The sequence below is a fragment of the Fusarium phalaenopsidis genome, assembly GCF_050370095.1.
Source record: "Fusarium phalaenopsidis strain FUZ10S chromosome Unknown contig_32274, whole genome shotgun sequence".
Lineage (NCBI taxonomy): Eukaryota > Fungi > Ascomycota > Sordariomycetes > Hypocreales > Nectriaceae > Fusarium > Fusarium phalaenopsidis.
In genome coordinates this window covers 173548-194084 of record NW_028145419.1, presented here as the reverse complement: position 1 = coordinate 194084, position 20537 = coordinate 173548, and the positions used below count along the sequence as shown (strand labels likewise).

At 49.9% G+C, this 20537-nt stretch overlaps 4 protein-coding genes across 4 annotated transcripts; 1 reads left to right on the top strand and 3 right to left on the bottom strand.

Moving 5' to 3' along the window:
- Window positions 1–428: 428 nt before the first annotated feature.
- On the bottom strand, window positions 429–1700 carry LRP88_00169 (fungal specific transcription factor domain-containing protein; the record flags this gene model as incomplete). Its single annotated transcript, XM_083236886.1, has 5 exons — window positions 429–450; window positions 506–817; window positions 931–1405; window positions 1461–1510; window positions 1660–1700. The coding sequence occupies 5 exons, from the start codon at window positions 1698–1700 to the stop codon at window positions 429–431; spliced, it is 900 nt and encodes a 299-aa protein (XP_083107255.1).
- Window positions 1701–2107: 407 nt separating this feature from the next.
- LRP88_00168 (flavin-containing monooxygenase) lies at window positions 2108–4073 on the bottom strand (the record flags this gene model as incomplete). Its single annotated transcript, XM_083236885.1, has 4 exons — window positions 2108–2233; window positions 2284–3276; window positions 3326–3408; window positions 3458–4073. 4 exons carry the CDS (start codon window positions 4071–4073, stop codon window positions 2108–2110), a joined length of 1818 nt encoding a protein of 605 aa, XP_083107254.1.
- A 2013-nt stretch (window positions 4074–6086) lies between these two features.
- Window positions 6087–8495, top strand: LRP88_00167 (uncharacterized protein; the record flags this gene model as incomplete). Its single annotated transcript, XM_083236884.1, has 2 exons — window positions 6087–8425; window positions 8477–8495. The coding sequence occupies 2 exons, from the start codon at window positions 6087–6089 to the stop codon at window positions 8493–8495; spliced, it is 2358 nt and encodes a 785-aa protein (XP_083107253.1).
- A 5147-nt stretch (window positions 8496–13642) lies between these two features.
- On the bottom strand, window positions 13643–14933 carry LRP88_00166 (MDR family NADP-dependent oxidoreductase; the record flags this gene model as incomplete). The annotated part of the gene is made up of 6 exons (XM_083236883.1): window positions 13643–13665; window positions 13721–13890; window positions 13954–13967; window positions 14027–14136; window positions 14195–14698; window positions 14753–14933. 6 exons carry the CDS (start codon window positions 14931–14933, stop codon window positions 13643–13645), a joined length of 1002 nt encoding a protein of 333 aa, XP_083107252.1.
- Between the last annotated feature and the right edge of the window lie 5604 nt (window positions 14934–20537).

Sequence of the window (20537 nt, the reverse complement as noted above, 5' to 3'; positions counted from 1 at the left end):
GTAGAGCTTATTGGGCAGAGGTAGATCCATAGCCTTCGAATAGATGAGATAGAACCTTGCCGCGATGAAGACGCAGTAGATGACGTGAGGGTTGATGATCCCAAGAGTGTCGTCGTTGGCGCCTCTAATTACTTCAGCCATTTGATCACAGCTGGATAGGCATCTCTCTGCTGCTGCCTCCCAGTGAGTGACATCCTCATCGGCCAGAGAGACAGGGAATATGAGTCTTTGGTGGAGTGATATGATAGCACTATGTATTGTGCAATGAATGAGAATCGAATTGGGCTGCTGCGTAGGAGTTCCGGAATGTGTGAGCAAGTCAGTGTAGAGCGGCGTGTGTACCGTCAAGAGTTGCTCGAAATCGTTCTGCCACGATTTGAGCCTCTGATAAACGGAATCACATTCTTCCTGCCTTTGAGACAGAGATATTATGGAAAACGGCTCGCAAGACTGTTGTAGAAAATTGTGGACATGCCAAAGCTCGTTGGTAACCAGCCGGACGTACAGGGAGAAAGACGACGGGGCTTCAGAGCTACCAAATTGGTACATGTCAATGACCGACTCTGGGAATCGCCAAATTTCCTCGTCGCAGGGCAGGTTAGCAGCTGGTTCCGGTCTGGACACGGTGAGATGCCATGCGACTCCCAGCGTCGAGGCAGAGTCAAGAGCGTCGATAGCCCAGAAGGCGCGGATCTTTTCTTCGCGTTCAACGGCAGTGGTAGGGATCTGGAGCATCCGAGGCGGCAAGACGGAAGGAAAGCCAAAGTTCATGGCACTGTAGGCGACCAAGTCTCGTAGCCCAAGCTGTGTGCTGATTCTATGGTGGTGCCCATGTCAGCACGTCTTCAGTGGTGAGTGGACCGGTAAAATACATGCCTCTTGCATAGCGAGATCAGGTTCCAAAAGTCAATCATCCTGCCGCTGCCATACTCCGCCATGGTCAAAATCAAGAGGGCCTGCAGTTTGCGAAAAGACATATCGTGGATTGCCGCGAGAATGATCTGGTCGGTGAGATAGCGACAGAACTGATCCCGGTCCAGACCTGTATCGACGGGAGCCTGCTGAGTTGAGATGATGACTACAGCAATGGCGTCGAGAATTAGAGAAGCCGGGCCCCGGGGCTGACTTGAGTCATCTTCACACAACCCTAGGATAGTAGGCTGGTGGAGAATCGGGAACCAGGAGTGGTATCGGTCAAACCAAATTCTGCAGTAATTTCTATAGGTCTCCGAAGATGGCCTGCTGAGTGGGTTTCCATGAGCAGCACTTTCTGATGGAGTTTGTGCTGGACCAGAGTTCACTGTTGTATGTGACTCTGGACTCTGAGGCTGCTGGGGAGTAGTGGTAGCGGCGAGATGCTGATTAACATGAGACTTGAAAGCTTGGAACTCTTGCTCGAGATCAACTAATGCGCCGCTGTTAGCAATAGCCAGACGAAAAACAATCCTTCCAAGCCTCACTGATGCGCTGCTCCAGCTGGTTGACGTAGCCGGCCCGGAGTCCAGGAGTTCTGTCGCGTTTGATGTATTCACAACGGAAGGCGTTTTTAATGCAAAAAGTACAGCTTGGACGCCGACGATCGCATTTGATCTTTCGCGAGCGGCATGCGTTGCAACTGTGACACGGTTAGTAGGCATAGCAAGACGAGAGATGACTCACACCGTGGAACCACTACCAATCTCCTGCGGCGAGCTGGGCATTTTGGTTGCAAGTGGCTGGTTATTTCCAAGTTGTGGAGGCTAGTCGTTCTGTGCTGGGATGTGGATATGGGAGGAGAGATGCATTGGGAAGAAGAGATGAAGAAAGGGTTGGCAAGGTTGTTGCGGGGTTTTACCTAGCACATGCGGGGACGCCTGGGGGCATGTGCATGAACGAGGATATTATTGGAAGATAAAGAAGCTGCAGCTTGAGCAACATGCCGGCGTCTTCTTCCGGAAGAGATGACTTCTGAGGAACATTGGGGTTGACAAGGCATTTAAGCGTAGGGCTGAAGGTGACCACGACGTGACTTCAAGATTAACCACAAGCGTTTACCGGTTTTCATTAATCATATAAATTATAACTACTTGTATATTATCCAGTTCTACTACTCTTCGATTTCCTAGGATTACTGCTTGAATAGTCCTTCCTCTACTGCCTTGATCTGAAGAGCAAGGAGCCGCGAGTAACTGCGGCACAAAGCCAGGTTACCTCCCATGCACCAAAAATGAGGGTGACCACTGGATCGCCACATCTGTAAAGAGTCAGCTTTGTCCTCGACATTGCATTCAGCAGCAAACTCACCGATCTGATTTCGCCTTGCTCATCCAGGTCCCAAATATCATCAAGTCTATCGGCAACCTTCTTCCCCAGTGCCCTCAGCGCTGTAGATCGCATGCCATCATAGCCAGTTGCGAGCACAACAATGTCGGCATCCAACCTTGATTCATCGGCAAGAACTATGCCATCGGCGTCAAAGTTCTTGATGCCGTCTGAACACTGACGGACTTGGATCTTTCCATCGATGATCAACTTACTGCAGCCGACGTCGATGTAGTAGCCACCACCTTTAGTGATGTACTTGCGAAAGATGCCGCTCTTGTCTGGACCGGAGTCGACAAGGAAACCTGCCTTGGCCAGTCCTTCCAGTGATTCCTTGTCCACCTCACTAATCTTTTGGGCCTCAAAGACTTTGAGAGCAAACTGAATGGGGATGGGGAGACTCTGAGCGTAAATGTCTGCATCCTCAGTCGGCGGTCCACCCTCATCATACATGCCCGCATGCTGGAGTGCTACCCCTTTGTCAACTGAGATGACGTATGTGCCTCCTCGCTGGAGCATGGTAACTTGAGTAGCCCCATTCTCGTAAAAGTTCTGGCAAATATCATGACTGCTGTTGCCGGAACCAACGACCACCACCTTCTTCTGACTCAAGTCACCAAAAGCAGTGGCATCCTTGTGGTTGATACCATGATATAACATCCCCTTGTAATATTCCGTACCAGGGAACATTGGAGTGATGGGATCGCCAGATTGCCCCGTTGCAAGGACGATATGCCTAGGCCTGAGAGTTCTGTCCTTACCTTGACGACTGATAGTAACGGTCCAGATCTTATTCTGTTCATCGTACTCGGCTGTCTTGACAAACGTCCTGTTCCAGACGTTCAACTCCATGATGTTTGCGTATGACTCAAGCCAGTCAGCCAGTTTGTCTTTGGGGACAAACATGGGCCAGTCGGAGGGGAACGGGATGAATGGTAGGTGACAGTAGTGAATGGGGTCGTGTGTCATGAGAGTCTTTAGCGGTGTTAGCATCAGAGCCGACATGAATAGAAAGAGAACGCACCCGGTATCGCTGCCGCCAGTTATCGCCAACTCGCTCATTCTTGTCAATGATCAAAGTAGGCAGTCCAACGTGTCGCAGGCGGACTGCGATTTCGAGACCAGCTTGCCCTGAAAAGTATTAGACAAAGGCAACTAGACCAAAAGACTGACTTGCCAGCTCCAATCACAAAGACAGTGGGATCCTCGTCGAGAAACTCCTTCTGTCTCTCTCGCCTCTCTCCCCAAGTTCCTCCTCGCGGGTCAACATAACCGTGCGGGCGACGCAGTCCCGATCGCTCCTCAGCTCCCTTAAGCTCTTGAAGAGTAAAGTTGATGAGGTAGGCTTTCCAACCGGGCTTGTCACCTGAGACGAGACGCACCATCCCCTTGCCCCGGCCAATTGAGGTCTCGAACTCAAACATTGACTCAACCCAATTCGTTCCTGGAGCGGGCGTCTTGAAAGTGGGTTGGAATATCCCATGGTCACGGGCGCTGATTGCGACGAGACTTGCTGCATCCTGGCTCTGTTTGATGTGTTCGGATACCTTGTTTGACCCTTGAATCGTGCGAAAGTCCCATGAAAATGTCAAAAAATCTCGGATCCAAGCATCTTCATTGAACAACTCGGCAAGGTCGTCAACACTTCCGTTTCTTACGGCTTGTTGGAAACTGCCAAGCCATTGGATGACGATGAGGCGGGCAGTCTCTGGAGACTTGTCCTGGTGCTCTGGGAAGTGAGGGAGGGAGACAATGTGCTCGTAGCCAGACATGACGGGCGATTTGAATGGATAGGAGTTTTTTGAGAAGTTGAAAGGAGGAATGCGCACCTCTTTAAACTTGAGCAACCATTGCCATGGAGGCGCTATCTGCAAACCCGAGAGGGGAAATGGATGCGTGATCGGCCACGCTGCGGAGGCTATCAGTCGCTGTCCAACGCCGCGAGGGATTCCGCCTGCGCGTAGTTGAACGTATCACGGCAATCATTGCGACGTCCGCGAATGGGGGGGTTGCACTTCGGGCCGTGTCTCCTCCTCGGCCGAGACACGGCCCGCGTCTGGATGGCCTCAGGCTTGAAGACAGTGGGGGAGCTCATGCATGGGATCGTCACGAGACGGCGAAGCATCGGGAGAATGCGAACCGAGGGCGCCAAGAGTTGGCCGCTACGAGCTATCGGGTGCCCCAAAGATACTGATTTGTCAGCTCGAAAAGAGAGGGAAGAGAGAGGATGTAGGAGTTGCATGAAGGGAATTGCAGCAGAGTTGCCTTTGCTTAAGCTAGAATTGTTGTCATGATCAAATGTCAGCAGAAAGAAGCAAAGATAATCCCGGCGAATCGATTACAAAACGCACAGAGTTGCGCAGAGTAGGCGACCAGGGAATAGAGCAACCCCCCCGCCAATCAAGATGTCAAGATCCCAAAAACATCGACGTTTGTGCGTGCCTAGCGTTTTATCGGCATGATTGATATGCTGCTATAACTTTGCACTCTTGCAATGCACTCTTGCTAATGTCCGACTACCATAGGAGCTATTTGGAAGAGAAGTTGATGTTCACCTTGAATTCAGGAAAATCAGGATCTCAGGTGAAGGAATCGCAGGATTAGCCTACACGTTACTCAATCTAACCCTAAGCTGCACGGGTATTCTATAATGCACATGCTATAAAAGGTTTGGAAATATGCTCTGTGTATTCATCCTACGGTATTGCTGTACATGTTGAACCTCAACGCCTCATCGTCTTGATCATAACATCTCTTGTGTGCGCCAATTGTCCCAGCCAAGCCGCGCTCTGTCTTACATTGGAAAGGTCTTATATCAAAGGTTCCTTGGAGCCCGTCGTGTTCACATAGGGCTTCATAGGATTTTCGACAAGTGTCATCAAATTTTCAGCGCATTGGACCCAGGCAAGGGTCGGCCCTGTAGCGTTCCAGTCTACATACTCGGCATGCAAACACCCATTGCTTCTCTATCCAGGCATGTTCCAAGATGACCCATGCCCTTGATCCATGAAACAGCCAATTGTTATATAGATATTACGCACTGCTCAGATAAACATCCTCCAAAGTCATCCCTCCTCCCGCGTAAGCACCACAAACTTCCATCGCCGATCCCAAGTTCCTCGCCAAGCCCACTTTTCCGACGGATATCCAACATCCCTTAATTAAAACCTGAACAAGAGTGAAACGAAACGAGCAAGTTACAAACCAGAGAAACGCGATAGGAAGGAGCTTACGCACGGGGAGTTTAATCGAAACTCCGCCAATAGCAAAAATGCGATTTGAAACGATGCGGCAGCAAGCGCCGTTGGTGCGCTTCAGGAACAAGGTTGTACCAGGGGTTCGTTCCAAAACAAATCCTTGATGACAGAGTGGATCCCGATAGAGAATGTAGTTGACGGAGCATCTCGAATTAGGGTGATCTGCAACACGGAGGATCTACCGAGTCTTGATCCGTCGGCTTGGCCCTTGCTTGTTCGGTTGTGCCGCAGAGCACGTACGTATGCGTGCGTTTGACCGATATGAAGGAACTATGCTTTTGTGGGCCGAAGGCAGAGATATAATACTTGTAAAGAGCCGCCAATTCTTGTCCTTCTTTTCTTTAACCTCAGCCGTGTACTCTGTGTTCGCTTTTCCTTTCGCCGCAAGTTCGGTGCCCTCACTCTTTTCTACCGCTAGCTCGGTATCTTCGTTCTTTTCATTGACCCTGGCGGTCCTCCATTCTCTAGCTCTCCTTCGCTGTAAATACTAGCCGCTCTTTCATCGACGAAACCGTTCAAGTCTGCATCATGCGATTCAATCTCTCCAGCATGGCGGCCCTCCTTGGGCTCGCCGGAACGACGACAGCTCAACTACGAACCACACCTCATACCGATCCCAACACCGGCATCGACTTTCAGCAATACCTCAGCGCCAGCTACAGCTTCGGTATCGCCCTTCCCGAGACTGTCGGCTCTGACTTTATCGGCCAGATGGTCATCCCGACTACCGGTACCAACAAGGAAGGATGGGGTGCTGTCTCTCTCCGTGGCGGCATGTTGAGAGGTCTCCTCTTTGTCGCTTGGGTTGATGGCGAGGACATCATCACATCGTTCCGTATCGCCGGATCTTACGCCAACCCCGATGTTTACACTGAAACCGAAGTCAAGGCTTTGCCCATTGCCAACGGTACCTTTATCAACAGCACCCACATCTCGTACACCTTCCTTTGTGAGGGCTGTCTCGTTGAGGGCAAGACAAGCATCAACACCGAATCGCCTGTTCTCGGATGGGCCATCTCCGAGACCAACCCTACCGACCCCTCCGACCCTGCGAGTGCTCTCTCCTACCATGCTGCTGGCTTTGGTCAGTTCGGTGTTGATGTTGATGCCGCCAAGTCCGCCAAGTATGCTCAGTGGGCTTCTTGGGCTGCTGAGACTGTTCCTACTCCCGACCCTGGCAACGGCGGTGGTAACGGCACTATCCCTGGAAATGGTACATTCCCTCTTCCCACTACCTCCAACCAGACCTATGATGCTATCGTTGTTGGTGGTGGCCCTGCCGGTATCATCGCCGCTGAGCGACTTGCCGAGAAGGGCATCAGCGTTCTCCTCATTGAGCGCGGTCCTGCCAACACAGTTGCTCTCGGAAACGCTGCTCAAGCGCTGCCTTGGAACGATACCCTGACCCCCTACGATGTTCCCGCCCTTGGCAGCGGCATGACCAGTCTCTCTGGCACCAAGTTCTGCAGCGACACTGCCTCCACTGCCGGTTGTCTCCTGGGAGGCTCCTCATCGATCAACGGACTCAACTTCATCCACCCGCCCGAGCATGACTGGCAGCGTTGGCCAGCTGGATGGAAGTGGGATGAGGTTAAGGAGGCTGCTTCGCGTCTGTATGAGCGCAACCCCGGCACCACCAAGCCTTCTACGGACGGCAAGTACTATGATGACCACGCTTACAAGGTCCTTCAAAGCTTCCTTGACTCCAAGGGATGGTCCGAGATTGACTCGATTGAGGAGCCTAACAACAAGCACAACATCTACTCTCGCCCCTCTTGGTCTATCAAGAACAACAAGCGTGCTGGCCCTGCTCGCACCTACATGCCTTTCGCCAAGGACCTCCCCAACTTTACTCTCAAGCTAGAGACCAAGGTCGTTCAGCCCCTCCGAACTGGCAGCCATATTACTGGTGTCCTTACCCAGGCCGCAGATGGCAGCCGACAGATCATCAAGGTCAACAAGGGCGGCAAGGTGATCCTCGCTGCTGGTGCCATGTCTACCCCCCGTCTTCTCTGGAACGCAGGTATCGGCAAGTCTGATGCTTTGGCTATTGTCAAGCAGGGAGCTTCTCGAACTGGTGTGACTCTTCCCACCGAGTCCAGCTGGATTGACCTCCCTGTTGGCCACCACCTCCAAGACCACGCCCAGGTTATGCTTCAGTTCAACGCTAAGACCAACTTCTCTGCCTACAACTTCAACGGCATCGCCACCAACCCCATTGAGTCTGATCTTGACCTGTACCTCCAGGGATCTGGTCCCATCACTCAAGCTGCTCAGCGCATGCATCTTTGGACTTCGGCCAAGGGTGCCGACGGCCGTGTTCGTTACCTCCAGGGCACAGCCAGTGCCATGGCCTCTGGCGTCATCACTGTCCGCACCTTCTTGACCCACGGAACCACCACCGTCGGTGAGCTCGGTATCACTGCTGCCGGCAACACTGTCCTCAACACTAAACCCTGGCTCATTGACCAGGAGGACCGCAAGGCCATGTCTGACTTTGTCCAGTGGTGGCTGGACCTCACTAGCGGTAGCAACTCGACACTCTCCTATGTCACCCCCGGTGCCACTCCCGAGGAAATCATCGCTTCCAAGATGATCAGTGGCGACCACTGGGTCGGAAGTGCCAAGATGGGAGTCGACGACGGCCGAAGCGGCAACGGCACCAGCGTCGTGGACCTCGACACCAAGGTGTACGGCACCGACAACCTGTTTGTCGTTGACGCGTCTATCCACCCCGACCTGCCCACTGGCAACACCCAGTCCATCATCATGATCACTGCCGAGCACGCCGCCGAGAAGATTTTCGCTTCTGGCTCTGGCAACTCGACTATCCCGGCTGCTCCCACCCCGACTCCTGTTGCGACCAAGTGCAAGCGGGGAGTTACTCGACGCGCGGCTCGACAGCCGGTGTACCTGAGGAGGAGATCGTGGTACTAAGCGGACTCTGGTTGACAACTTGTCATCCGACAATCTTTACAAGCTTTTGTAGATACATCTTCTGTTCAAAATTACATAGTAGTCCTCCGTAAATAAATGCCCGTGTGCTTGCCTATCTTTGCTCAGGAACTTGTCAGCAAGTATCCAGGACACCCCCCTGATTCCTCTTGCAAATAGCCAGTTCGGAGCTCATTGGCATGGGCGCTGGGTTTAGCGCAGCCTCCGCTTCTTCACATCGGTATGGATATAAACAAGAGCCCGCGCCAAGGGTGTAAAATCCCGCTCCTCCTTAGCCACCGTCTCAACACAGCTAGCAACACGCTCCAGCAACTCAAAATCCGACATCAATGCTCTAGGGTCCGGAGACGAGATGATATAATTTGCGACAAATGAATATGCAAGATGGGCTCGGAAAGTTCCAAGAACAAGAGAGAGAGTCTCGAGTCCAGGTTGCTTCACCTCGTGAAGCATGTGATATATGAGCTCCAAGATTCGGCGAGAGGCTCGCATTGCTGTTTCCGTCAGGGGAATGAGTTGAGCGGATGACGGATTACCGGGAGAGCTAAGGTCAATGTCCATCGCTTTCCGCAACATGAAGAGGATGGACGTGTATCCGGCCAGCGCAAGGTCAACGAGAATCCACGTATATACATGGTCATTCCTTAAGGCCTGTATCCATTCATGCTAGGGTAAAACGTCGTTAGTCATAAACTTTTTCGGTCTTGACTATGCCACGAACCAATTTCCAGTCTTGAAATACGTCTTCAATTTGCTGGCACAGAGGCTCAACCGCTTCCACGGCGTCCACTCTGTCTTCTTCGTCATCCAATAACTGGAAGAATGACGCAAGAATTAAAGCTAATCGGCTTCGTAGTATGAAAGTCATGGTGGGTACGGGTGCGTTGTTGTCTGGAGGCGAGTCGACGGAGAGCCATGGTAGGTTGACCCGCCAGTCTTGAATGCTCGATGAGAAGGCTGCTGGCTTATTGTAAATCAGTCTGTAAAAGAGATCCATCTGGATCAGCTCCCACATGCCTTTGCGGTCATCATCAGTTGAAGGGGGCTTATCGGGTGATGAGCGGCTGTCTCGGTCAAGGTTATGCATCTGTAGGCCTTCGGCGTATTCGCATGCCAAGTTGTGCATCTCCAAGGCCGTCTCAAAGTCGAAGCTTTCTGCAGCAGTTCGCATCTAATATTTGCCTATTAACGACTACTGTTGCAGGGAAGAAAGTTTGCTGGGCGTCGGCCAACCTACCATGTACAGGGCAGCGACGAGGTCAGTCACACTCCCGGCAGACTCTCTCTGCCAACTAGGTATGATACGCAAGCAGCAGAGATAAAGCTGTCTTGCATACTTCCTGTCAGGGCCTATGAATGAGCGTTTGCCAGGCAAGAAGCAACCCTGCCAGAGTATGGCGTAGTAGATAAGGAGCATGCAAGCATCCAAGTGAACATGGCGCATAGTGACCAAGTCAGGCATCATTTCAAGAAGCCTTCTATCGACCAAGGTCAAGAAGAGCTCGGCGGACATGTGCGCAAAGTAGTCTAGGCAAGCGATTAGCATCAAAGTCCCACGGCTGGGTATAGCACTGACTTTGCATCCAGGTCCTCGCCAGTTCTGGTGGAATCGAGACGCCTTCTATGGCGATGCGATGTGCACTTCTTGCTCCAGCTTTTCTGCGAGCTTGAACCTGTTTGATAGCCATTTCAAGTATAGAGGTATTTCCCATATGCTTCCAGGCGTCGTCTTCACTTAGGTCTGGGTCATTAAGCGAATTGCTGATCCAAGGAGTCGGTGACGCAACATTGGACACTTCGGTGTCTTGGGGAACGAAAACCTCGTCATTCGGGGAATATGTGGTATCAGCATGTGGCCTAGATTCAGGGCTCCGAGCTGAAGGATCTCCGGCTGTCTCGTCTGGAGGCTGATCACAAGCTCCCTCCTCGGATGAAGAACTGGATAAATCCTGGGCGGCTGAAGGCCGTTGCTCGATCCGGTCAAGGCGCTCAAGTATCCGTGACAAAGCGGCATTCTCGGCTCTGAGACACGGTCAGCTTTACACATATATCGTCAAACCGTGCTGCTCTTCCGACTTTTTGGGTTGAGGTCTTCTCGGTCGCCTCATCCTCATTTTTCTGCGAGGATAGTCACATTGAATGGTATTGATCCTGCAGTTTTCACAACAAGGTAACTGACGAGTGCAACGGATCTGAAGTTGGCGAACACAGAGACGAGGTTAGTCACGGATGATTTGTAGTCGCCGCCCTCAGGCCCGAGAGAAGGCATGGATGGATAAAATTATGCAGGGATTTAGGTACCTTCTTTTGTCGGCAACTGGTACACTGAGTAGATTAAAGGAATCAGTTAGTTACGGCACGATACGTTTTGACGATAGTAAGGTTGATGCAAAAAGGAGTGATGAGCAGCCGCATGCATCCTGGCGAGAGAGCGAGCGATTGACAATGCAGGTTCAAGTCAGCTGCCCCTGGACAGTAAACTTACAGCAATCCCGCTCAGGTTTATGACATTGACTCGGTCCATATTGATGGCTACTATAAATTTGCACGATAAATCTGGCGTGAAGCGCAGCTGTTTGTTGCGATGCGCGACAGCAGGGGATGAGAAAAGATGGGGCTGGACTTGGGCGTCGCAATGGTCCGTAAGGTTGTAGCTACCGGGTAGGGATGCTTACCGGGGCTCGAACTATGCGGTTGTCTACGATATATTCAAGTATCCGCAACCACTGATGAGAGCGTCATTTAGTCGATATCGATCAAGCAGCAGCTTCTTGACTCGTGTCCCAAAAAAACGAATAGAATTAATGTCAAGAGATACTACGATCGGAGATATTCCGCAACGCTTTTCCCCCAGCGAACCGCACTTTTGTACTTAAACATGCCGGGGGCATTTCCCGTCCTCAATCCTTCGATGGCATCTGCAAGGGCCGGTCCCGAGCCCTCCTCTTTGACATCCTTGAGCGGGTAGAGATATGTCTTGAAGCAAAAAAGGACGAATCGCGTTTGGGGAAGTCGCGTGAGTGTCTGAAGCTCGATTCGCAAATGGGCCTAAAAGATGATAATGTCGGTGATGGTTTTGTAAAGGAAAGCGAGGTAACTTGCCTTGGAACAGTCTACTTCCTCATCGGCAACGAATTCGTCGCCGTCCTTGATGTGATTTCCCGATGTGTTGATGAGGTCTCCATGTGTTTGGACCACCCACCACGGTAGAGTCAGCAATAGCCCTAACCTTGAGCAGCTACCGTGATGATACTTACGTTCATGCGCTTGACACTCTTGCCTACTTGCAGCTTTCGAAAAAATCGCTCCATGCTTGGCCCAATCTTCTCATATGACGGAACCGGATCATGAATCCCCTTCAAATCTTGGCCTAACTTGGTCGATGGATCAAAGCCGGTGGGGAAGCAACACGTAAAAGCCAAGCAAACGTGTGTTGTGTCTGTTTCTTTCAAGAGAAATATGTCTTCCTCGACCGTTTCTGCAAGCGTCCGCAAGCAGATCTCAGGGTCGGAAGGGGGGCTTAGCGGAAATGTTGCGCCGGTGACCGTGTTCTGAAAGGAGCCCTTTCCGGTGGTTTTGAACATGGATGGAAAACGAGTTGGTAGGTGGTGTCCGAGAAGGTATGAGTAAAGTTCCTTCACGGCGGTTTCACCACCTGGAAGACAGCCATGGACTGTGTTCTTATAGTTGGAAACAATAGAACGGCGAGTGGTCACTCGGTCCAGGTAGTCTTGGTCTATGGTGATTAGTTCGGATAAGTCATCGGCTTGTATGCCTATTTGGACAAGCTCTTGTCAGCAACATTCTTCTTATGGGTGAATCGCTCTCAAACGTACCCATGGTGATGTTGTAAGTCGGCTTGAAAGGGCGTAGTTGTTTCGGCGTCTGTGCTCTCCAATCGAAGTGGTGGTGAGGTTCAATGGGAACGATGCTTTGCCCAGGCTTATTCTTCCATCTGCTGAGTGTCGCCTGGGTGAAGTTGAAGTCAGCGGCCAAAAGTGACGTCCACAAGGTAACGCAAAGCTTGGATGAAACTCACATTCCCTTTCTCCCACGATAGATACAGAAGCCCCACGAAAATGCAGGCTGCAATGACAGCCACCAAGAGTGTGTGATGGGTGTTTGTGTTGAATAATCGAAACGTCATGTTGCCAGACATCAAGTTCGAACAAGATCTGGAAGAAAAGGAGGAAAGATGAAAACGAAGTAGTGTCTATGATTGAATGGGATCTACCTTATATGTATGTGGACTCCACTCTGAAAATACTTGTACGTCAAAGCCTCAACCCCTCCCTGGATCGTGACCTGCCCCAACCTAGGAAACCGCAGATAAGGTACGTTAGAGCCATTGCGGGGTTGACCAGTCAGCTGGCTTACCGCGTTTGTTTGTGGATAGCCTGCAATGCCCTCGCAGATATCGGCTAGGTGGTCTCGAAATGGAAGGCCCACACGAGAGATGTTACCGAGTGGTCGATCTCTTCATTGATGTCTGATGACGAAAGGGTGGCTTAGGCGATCACTTGACTATCCTTTAAGATCAAAACATGAGTTGAGGTGAGAAATACAAGCTGAGGCTGCGCTTCTGAGAACCTATTCTTTGTTGATGTGCAATCTGCCTCCTCGCTTACAAGTCGCTGGACAAGGGAATCCCGGAGGTTAAAACGATCAAAATCCTAAAATAATCATGTGTGAAGGCTTGTAGTAGTGGCTTACAACCGGTTGAACGGTTCTGATAAGAGTGATTGGTAACCCACCAACTGGAGAGCCAAGAGGGGAAAGGTGAGCACTTGGCCGGACTTTCGGACTCTCCGGCACAATCCGGAGTGTCCGAACATCGGACTGACCGCACTTTCCGGACCATTCTTGGCATGCCACCACTATCTCCTCTTGAGCAGCGAAACGAATAGAATAAATTCATAAGGCAAGAGTTATTGGACAGTATCAATGAATATTAGATGTTTTTAATAATCTTTTAACATTCTTAGTATATTTTTTATGTCTTGTTTTTAGAGTCATAGTCAAGTACTAGACCCAAGTGCCTGCTTTCTGGCGTCGTGAACCATCTGGCCTGGTTCATGGTGTGGAGAGCGCACAACGCAACCATAGAACAAAGCCGTAGAATGTGCGCTTTAGAATCGAACCAGCAGTTTTCCTTATTTCGAGGTTATTAAAACGCCATGGCTGGCAGCTTGAGACTGATAACTTACCAGTGTTAGTCCCGCTAAATAGTCCTCGCAAAGCCTCTTCAGCAACCTTCAGGCCACCATCAATAACGGTCGCTCTTGTGCGGATTTTTCCATCCGCGATCCACTCGGCGATTTGGCGTCTGGCATCATCGAATTCGTCCGCGTAGTCAACAACGATGAATCCTTGCAATCTGGAAAGGTTAGCTATTCCCTTGGGCGTCAGATTTCAAACTTGCCTGATACGCTTAACTGACGCCCATACCAAGTTCTAGCGAGTCCGTTAGAGGGGCCGAATCCTTGAGTCATGATGGCATCCATGATACATACCTTGGGGCCAGTGGGTGATGCCGAGTTGTATTGACTGATTGCCCCCGACATGACGAAACGAGAAAAGAGATTGGCTCTCGAGAGGGCCAGATCTAGGATCTCGCCTCCGACTTACGATGAGTGTTACAAAATTTTTCCTGCGGGCCATGGTGATCGGAGAACTCTTACCATTGTCGAAAAAGACATCAATGAGATCCGGAGTAGCCTCCTCAAACTGACTCTTGAAGTCCAGGTCTTTGTAGTTTAGAGCAACGTCGAACCCTAGTTTCTTGATCCATTCGCACTTTTCGTCACTCCCAACGATACCCACGACCCTGGCTCCAGCAATCTTGGCAATCTGACCAGCGACGCTTCCCGTGGCGCCGGCCGCGCCTGAAATAACGACAGTCTCCCCCGGCTTTGGCTGGCCGATTTTGTTAAGTCCAAAGTAGGCAGTCAGTCCAGTCCAGTGGTAGATACCCAGAAGATCGGTTATTTCGGAGCCAGGTCCTAGCTCCGGTGCTTTCTCGAACTGTTCTTCTGTGAGGATGGCTTCCTCGCGCCACCCCACTTGATCAGACAGGACACTATCGCCGACCTCGATCTGCGAGTTCTTTGACGCAACGACGCGAGCGAGAACGAAACCGCGCATGACTTCGCCGATTTTGACAGCTGGGAAATAAGTGTCGACATCTAGAGAATGCTTGTGAGCCATGTGGATTTACCTCTTGATTTGAGATACTATACCCATGAGCCATGCTCGCATCGCCGGTTCGAGACCCAGGTAGAGGGTTTTCACGAGTATCTCGCCAGGTTTCAAGTCATCTTCGCTCTGAGCCGGCAGGAGCTTCTGCTTAAAGGTTTGGCCAGGAATAATGTTACCGGTCGGCCTTTCAGCGAGCACAACGGAAAGAGTGGTTCCCGACATGATTAGAAAAGAAGCAGGATGTGTTCAAGATAGTTGATATCACGTGAGGTGCGAAGGTTCGTGGCAAGCTTCAGGGAATACGAATGGTCACATTAAAGTAAATCGGGCTCTTATAAGACATTGTTGATTACCTACGAAACAAGAGGGTCGGGAGATTATATCGGCCACCGGAACCTCGGGTGCTGGCAGCAGCCCGAGACTCAAGACCTTCACTGTCTAGGATATAGAATATGATGAGTATTTGAACTGCTCAGACCGCCATTAAGGGAATACTTTATTACAGATGAGAGCGTCCCAAGATGCTCAATGGGATCACAAATCGGGGCAGTTAACTAATTTCACCGACGACACGGATATCATTTATGCCGTGCCCTCGGACGCGGGCAAACCTCTTTGCCGAAGTGGCTCGCACCAAAATGGCACAATTCTACCCATCGGTTATTCGGCAAACACTAATAGACAAGCGGGCTATTTCAGAAGTCGTATGGAGGTCCTCTGCTCACTCTTTGACTGCCTCTTTGGCTGTGCCGAGACCTGTTGGGGGAGGCACATGAGAACTATCCGCACTCATGCGATTGGCTTTTTAATTCATCAAAGTCAGCCTGTATGAATTATTAATAAGTTTCACGGATGTTCATTGCACCGGTCCAGACAGGTAACGTTAGTATTCCGTTTCCTAAACGCTTGAGTGGGCAGTCGACGGCATCAACACCAAAAGGCCCATTTCCGACCCGTCGTCTGTGCCACAGCTCCGCTAACTCAGTAGCAGTACATGAGTGAGTGGTTAGATTTGTAAGGTGAAGTGCTATCCAAAATACAATGGCGAAAAAAAGCAAGAAAAAAATAGCCAAACACTTTGATGGAATGCATCAAAATATCGTTTACATACCAATCATCCTCATCCACACCCCAGTGACCGAAAGCAGTGTTTGGCAGCCTCTAACGCCCATGGCAGCTGTAATCATCATGTCCCTTTCACGTGTCTAATTTGCTATAACGTGAACCGAACATTGTAGGTCGATTACATTGGGAATCCCACCACCGTCACATACCCTACATTGCTATGGTATTATGAGACGAAACTCAAGCGACACGTGATATACCACAAGTCGCTGCTTTTAAGGCTTTCTCGCTCGCTGGCTCAGCTTCGGCTCAGCTATTCATCAGCCCTCCTCAGCCCCCCATCGGCCCCGTCAGCTTGGATCCCCCCTTTGGCTGAGCCGAGCTCACCGGCTGCTCTTGATCCCATTTCTGGGCTCTCAACCTCTGGGTCTTGCCACCCCCTTCAACTACCACGGGCGTCATGGCATCCCAACTAAACTCGGCCTCGGATCCCCTTTTGGGACTGGGATCCTAGTTTTTGATCCTTAATAAAAGTCCCGGAACTTGACCATAATTGAATCCTTCTGTGCCCGGAAGCAGTGCGTTCCGATGTAAGGCTCCTCGCTCCTGAGTTTTGACCGCATCGTGGAGACAGGCAATCCACGTAGACCCACGTGATGCCTTTCCCCCTATTCGCGTCTAGACCTCTGCGTGGTATTTAGACTCGACTTCAGTCATCAATTCGTCCTCAAGCCTCGCCGTGGTATTTATACCCGAATATCCTAACCGAACCCTCCAACACGATTTAGCTCCCTTAACTCCTTGCCCCTGCCCCCTTATAAACTCGGCTCTATCTAATAGGAAAAGCTAAGAGTATAGCTAACGCTCTGCGCCTAGGCTCCGAAAGGAGCGCAGCGGTAGAGAGTAATATCGTGAATGGCGAGTTAGTCTATAGGATACTTTAGCCCGCGGTAGAGCGAAATTATAAGAAGATAATAGAATTCTGGTTTAAGTGAGTATATTCGCATTATTTCTACGTCTAAATACTTAGCTAACTCAAGTCCATAGGTACTAGAGGATAGAGAGCGGGGCTTCTATATATGACTTAGAGTCTCTAAAAGACTTTATGAGAAAGGTGGCCTATAGCATTAATAGAGAAGATGCTAAGGATCGAGAATTTGATGTCCCTGGATGGGAAACTATGCGGAAATACTGGAACGCATTCATAGCAGCCTAGCAGCGTGCTTATCCTTTAGAATCAATACCACGTGGTCTATCCCAGTCCGTGACAGAGGCAAGTAACTCAATATTAGCGTGCCATCAGATATCGGGAAATGCTAACTTCGTTGCCAGTTCATTAAGGGACCTCTTGCAAAAGAAATAGGCATGCCGAAGCACAAAAGGCGTCATAGGTTTACTACGAAAAATATCATACTTAACTACGCCAGATAGCTCTAGGCGGCAGATTGGATTAAGCATAGACACCCAGCAACACCCGTTGATGACTGGGGTCTCTTATTGGGGAACACCTACTCCTCTTCCCGGATTAGGGAGTACATTAAGTCCACCTGCCGCGTGGGTACAGGTCGAGGCCTCTACTTCAAGGTAATGATATTACCCTTGGCTCAGCAATCTAGACACTCGCTAAACAGCCCCTAGGATCTCATATTTGTGGCATTCATTAACGAGGAAGGGGCGCCAGAGTTCGCCATTTAGCTAACCCGAGACGCCAAAAATATGACTAGTACGCCTAATAAAAGGTAGGAATTATCACTCGCCTCTTAAATTACTCTTCTTATCCGTCTTTACTTTAGACCGCAATACGCCTTATATAAAGGTATAGAGCCCGGAGTGCTCTGCTTTAATCCTATGCTTCTATTTCTAGCTAGACTCCTCGCATATAAAGCTTTCAGGGACTACAAAACCATTAATAAGCTCCTTATAATCGTGCCACCGGAAGGTGAGATATAGGTGGTATAATAGAAGGAATATCTTCTTAAGACCTTATTCTTTAGAAGTTAGTTAAGTGAGGATATCAAGACTGCCGGTGCCTTTAGCTATTGACTATGGTCACTAGGTCTCTGAGTAGGATACCTAATACCACCGAGATATTATGATATTTGGGCAGAGGGCCTTCACCTTATGAGTATGTATTATATTTTCTTTCCCCTTGCTTTCTACTTCTAATATGCCCTCATTAATAGATTAGTTTGAATCGGAAGCCACGCGGATGGTCTATGCCGGATATACCGACCTAAATATACTTCCTATATATTACCTACCCCGAAACGGCGTAGATGGCTAGGCGGCCTACCACGGCTAGGAGAGGCGCACTTTAGTCCTTAACCTCTTCCGAGGTTTAATGATACCTTGAAACCCGAGGCTTTAGTAATGCCTTCCAGCTAAATAGCAATATGACTATGATACTAGCCCTGAAATAATATATATTAATCAATAAATCCTTACGCTACGGGGCATAACTAATAAAAAGTCCCAGGAGTAGCGTAAGAAGCTTTACGCGGAGAAGCGGATACTCATTGCTAAGCAATTACGAAAGTAGCAAAAAACTTAGCTAGTTAAGCATGATAATTCACTAGGATACCATAGAGCGATATTCGATCGTGTCTGGTTCTTGATGCCAGAACGAGACCGGCTGGCATAAAACCTTTTCCTGATTGATAAGCTACGGAGCCTTGCAGGTCTTACTGTGCTCTATGATATGTTGGCTCTTTACCAGAAGCGTCGCAATGTGGAGTATCGGCTAGGGCTAGAGTTAGATAAGTGCCACTGCAGGAAGGACAGCGACGGCTCTCCTTACGACTAGAGACATATCTACGACTGCCATAGGATAGCCGCTGAGAAGGTCGATAGCTTTGCAGAGCTATGCTTCCTCTGCAACGAATAGTTCTATGGCATCGGGGCCTAGGAAATGCACTATCAACATCACTTAGATCACCCGGACAGCCTTCCGACATGGTGCGATCCTCTGGCTTACGGCGGGGTTCTCGCCAGGGCTGGGTACTATCTATTCTGCCTCGGAGATAAGCGAATGCTAGCTTCTATGCGGATGTACTAATTTAAGAAGCGGTGGACCTGGCTTGATTATATTTAAACCCATATCAGAGAACTCAGCAATATAACTAGGCCCTTAAACTGCCCACGTCCGCATACCCACTATCCAGGAAAATTTAATTCGGTGTTAGATTTACAATTTCATCTTTAAGATGCTTTCAGTGTCGAGCGCAATGATGATACCAAGAAGATAAAAAGACCGAGACATAGAGTCGACGATATCCCACCTTCGAAGAGGAAGAAAGTGCAGCAGTTTCGCAATAACTCTGAAGAAAATGACAGGATGACCGCCTTGCAAACCCAATACACCTTCCATAACACCTATTCAGATGGCAAAAAGAGGCAGCCATCTCCCGAATCGTCAGGCCTTTCCCAAGAGTCCACGCCTTTCTGCAGCTCAGGTACTACTGACTGCGAAGATGCCGCGCCATCCGGCTATAGCACTCCACTATCATCCGTCCCGCCAGAGGATATAATTGATCCTGCCATGTCCCTAACAGAAACGTGGCCGGATGATAAGCTTACAGGCTGCACGGCTACCGTTGATCCACTAGAGGCAACACCAGACACTTTCCAAGAAAGCCGAGGTAAGATAATCCCTTGAGGCTAATAAAATAGCTAGTTCTCACCATTATCACAGGGGATCTCTACGACTCTTCCTCTGCTACGTCAGACATTACGAGAGAATAGGGTGCGACTAGCACCACCAATTCCATGAATGTTAATATGTCATTCCAAGAACCACCAGCTAGTCAAATAAACGAAGTTCCTAACAGCAAAGAACTTATCAGCAGAGCCCCTCCACAAGACAACCAAGGTAAAGAATATTATAATAGGCCTCTCGCTCTAGACCAAGAAGATACCGAGTTCGAAGTTGAAAGATTAGTGGCCAAGGGGCGCATCGGAAGGCGCGTGTAGTACAAGGTCAAGTGGAAGGGCTACCCCGAGAGCGATAACAGCTGGGTGAAGAAAAAGGATATCGGCACGGGGGCTATAGCAAATTACGAAGCGATGCCCCCTTATGGTCAGGACGAATTCAAATTTGAGCGATTAGTCTCAAAGCAGGAGGTGGAAGGAGTCACTCTATACGAGGCCAAGTGGCAAGGGCAACCGGAATCTGAGAACATCTGGGTCAATAAGTGGGATCTTGGTGCCAAGGCTGTTGCAGCTTTTGAGACCAGTTTATCTACGTAGAATGGGTTTGAGCATAAGGCAAGCACGAGTAAAACTAGATACAAAAGTACTAAAGATGAGACCTAAGAGGATCAGGCCAATACCGAGTGATAATCGCCTCCACCAACGCTTCCATCCAACCGGCGCACTCTCTCGGCGTTGTGCTGATTGTGAGTCGAGGATTCGGACGATTTTTTCGTGCCCGTTCTGTCTCGCCATTGAGATCGCGGTTCTTCCATTGGCATCAATGAAGTGTAATTTCGCCCCAGCAGACACAAGGATGTTGACTATATCCTCATATCCATAGGCGGAAGGCCAGAAAATCGGTGACTGCCAGGACGCTGACAAAGAGTTGATATCGGCATGCTGTCTACGTGCCAGAATTCTCACTACATCCGTTTGCCTGTTAAATGCGGCAATCCAAAGGGGCGTTTAGCCTTTGCTGTTCTTAGTATCGAATGGGATTAGTTCACGCAGGAGTTAGTTAACTTGGTCGACGTCACCGTTCTGTGCAGCTTAATAGAAACGAGCGATAGA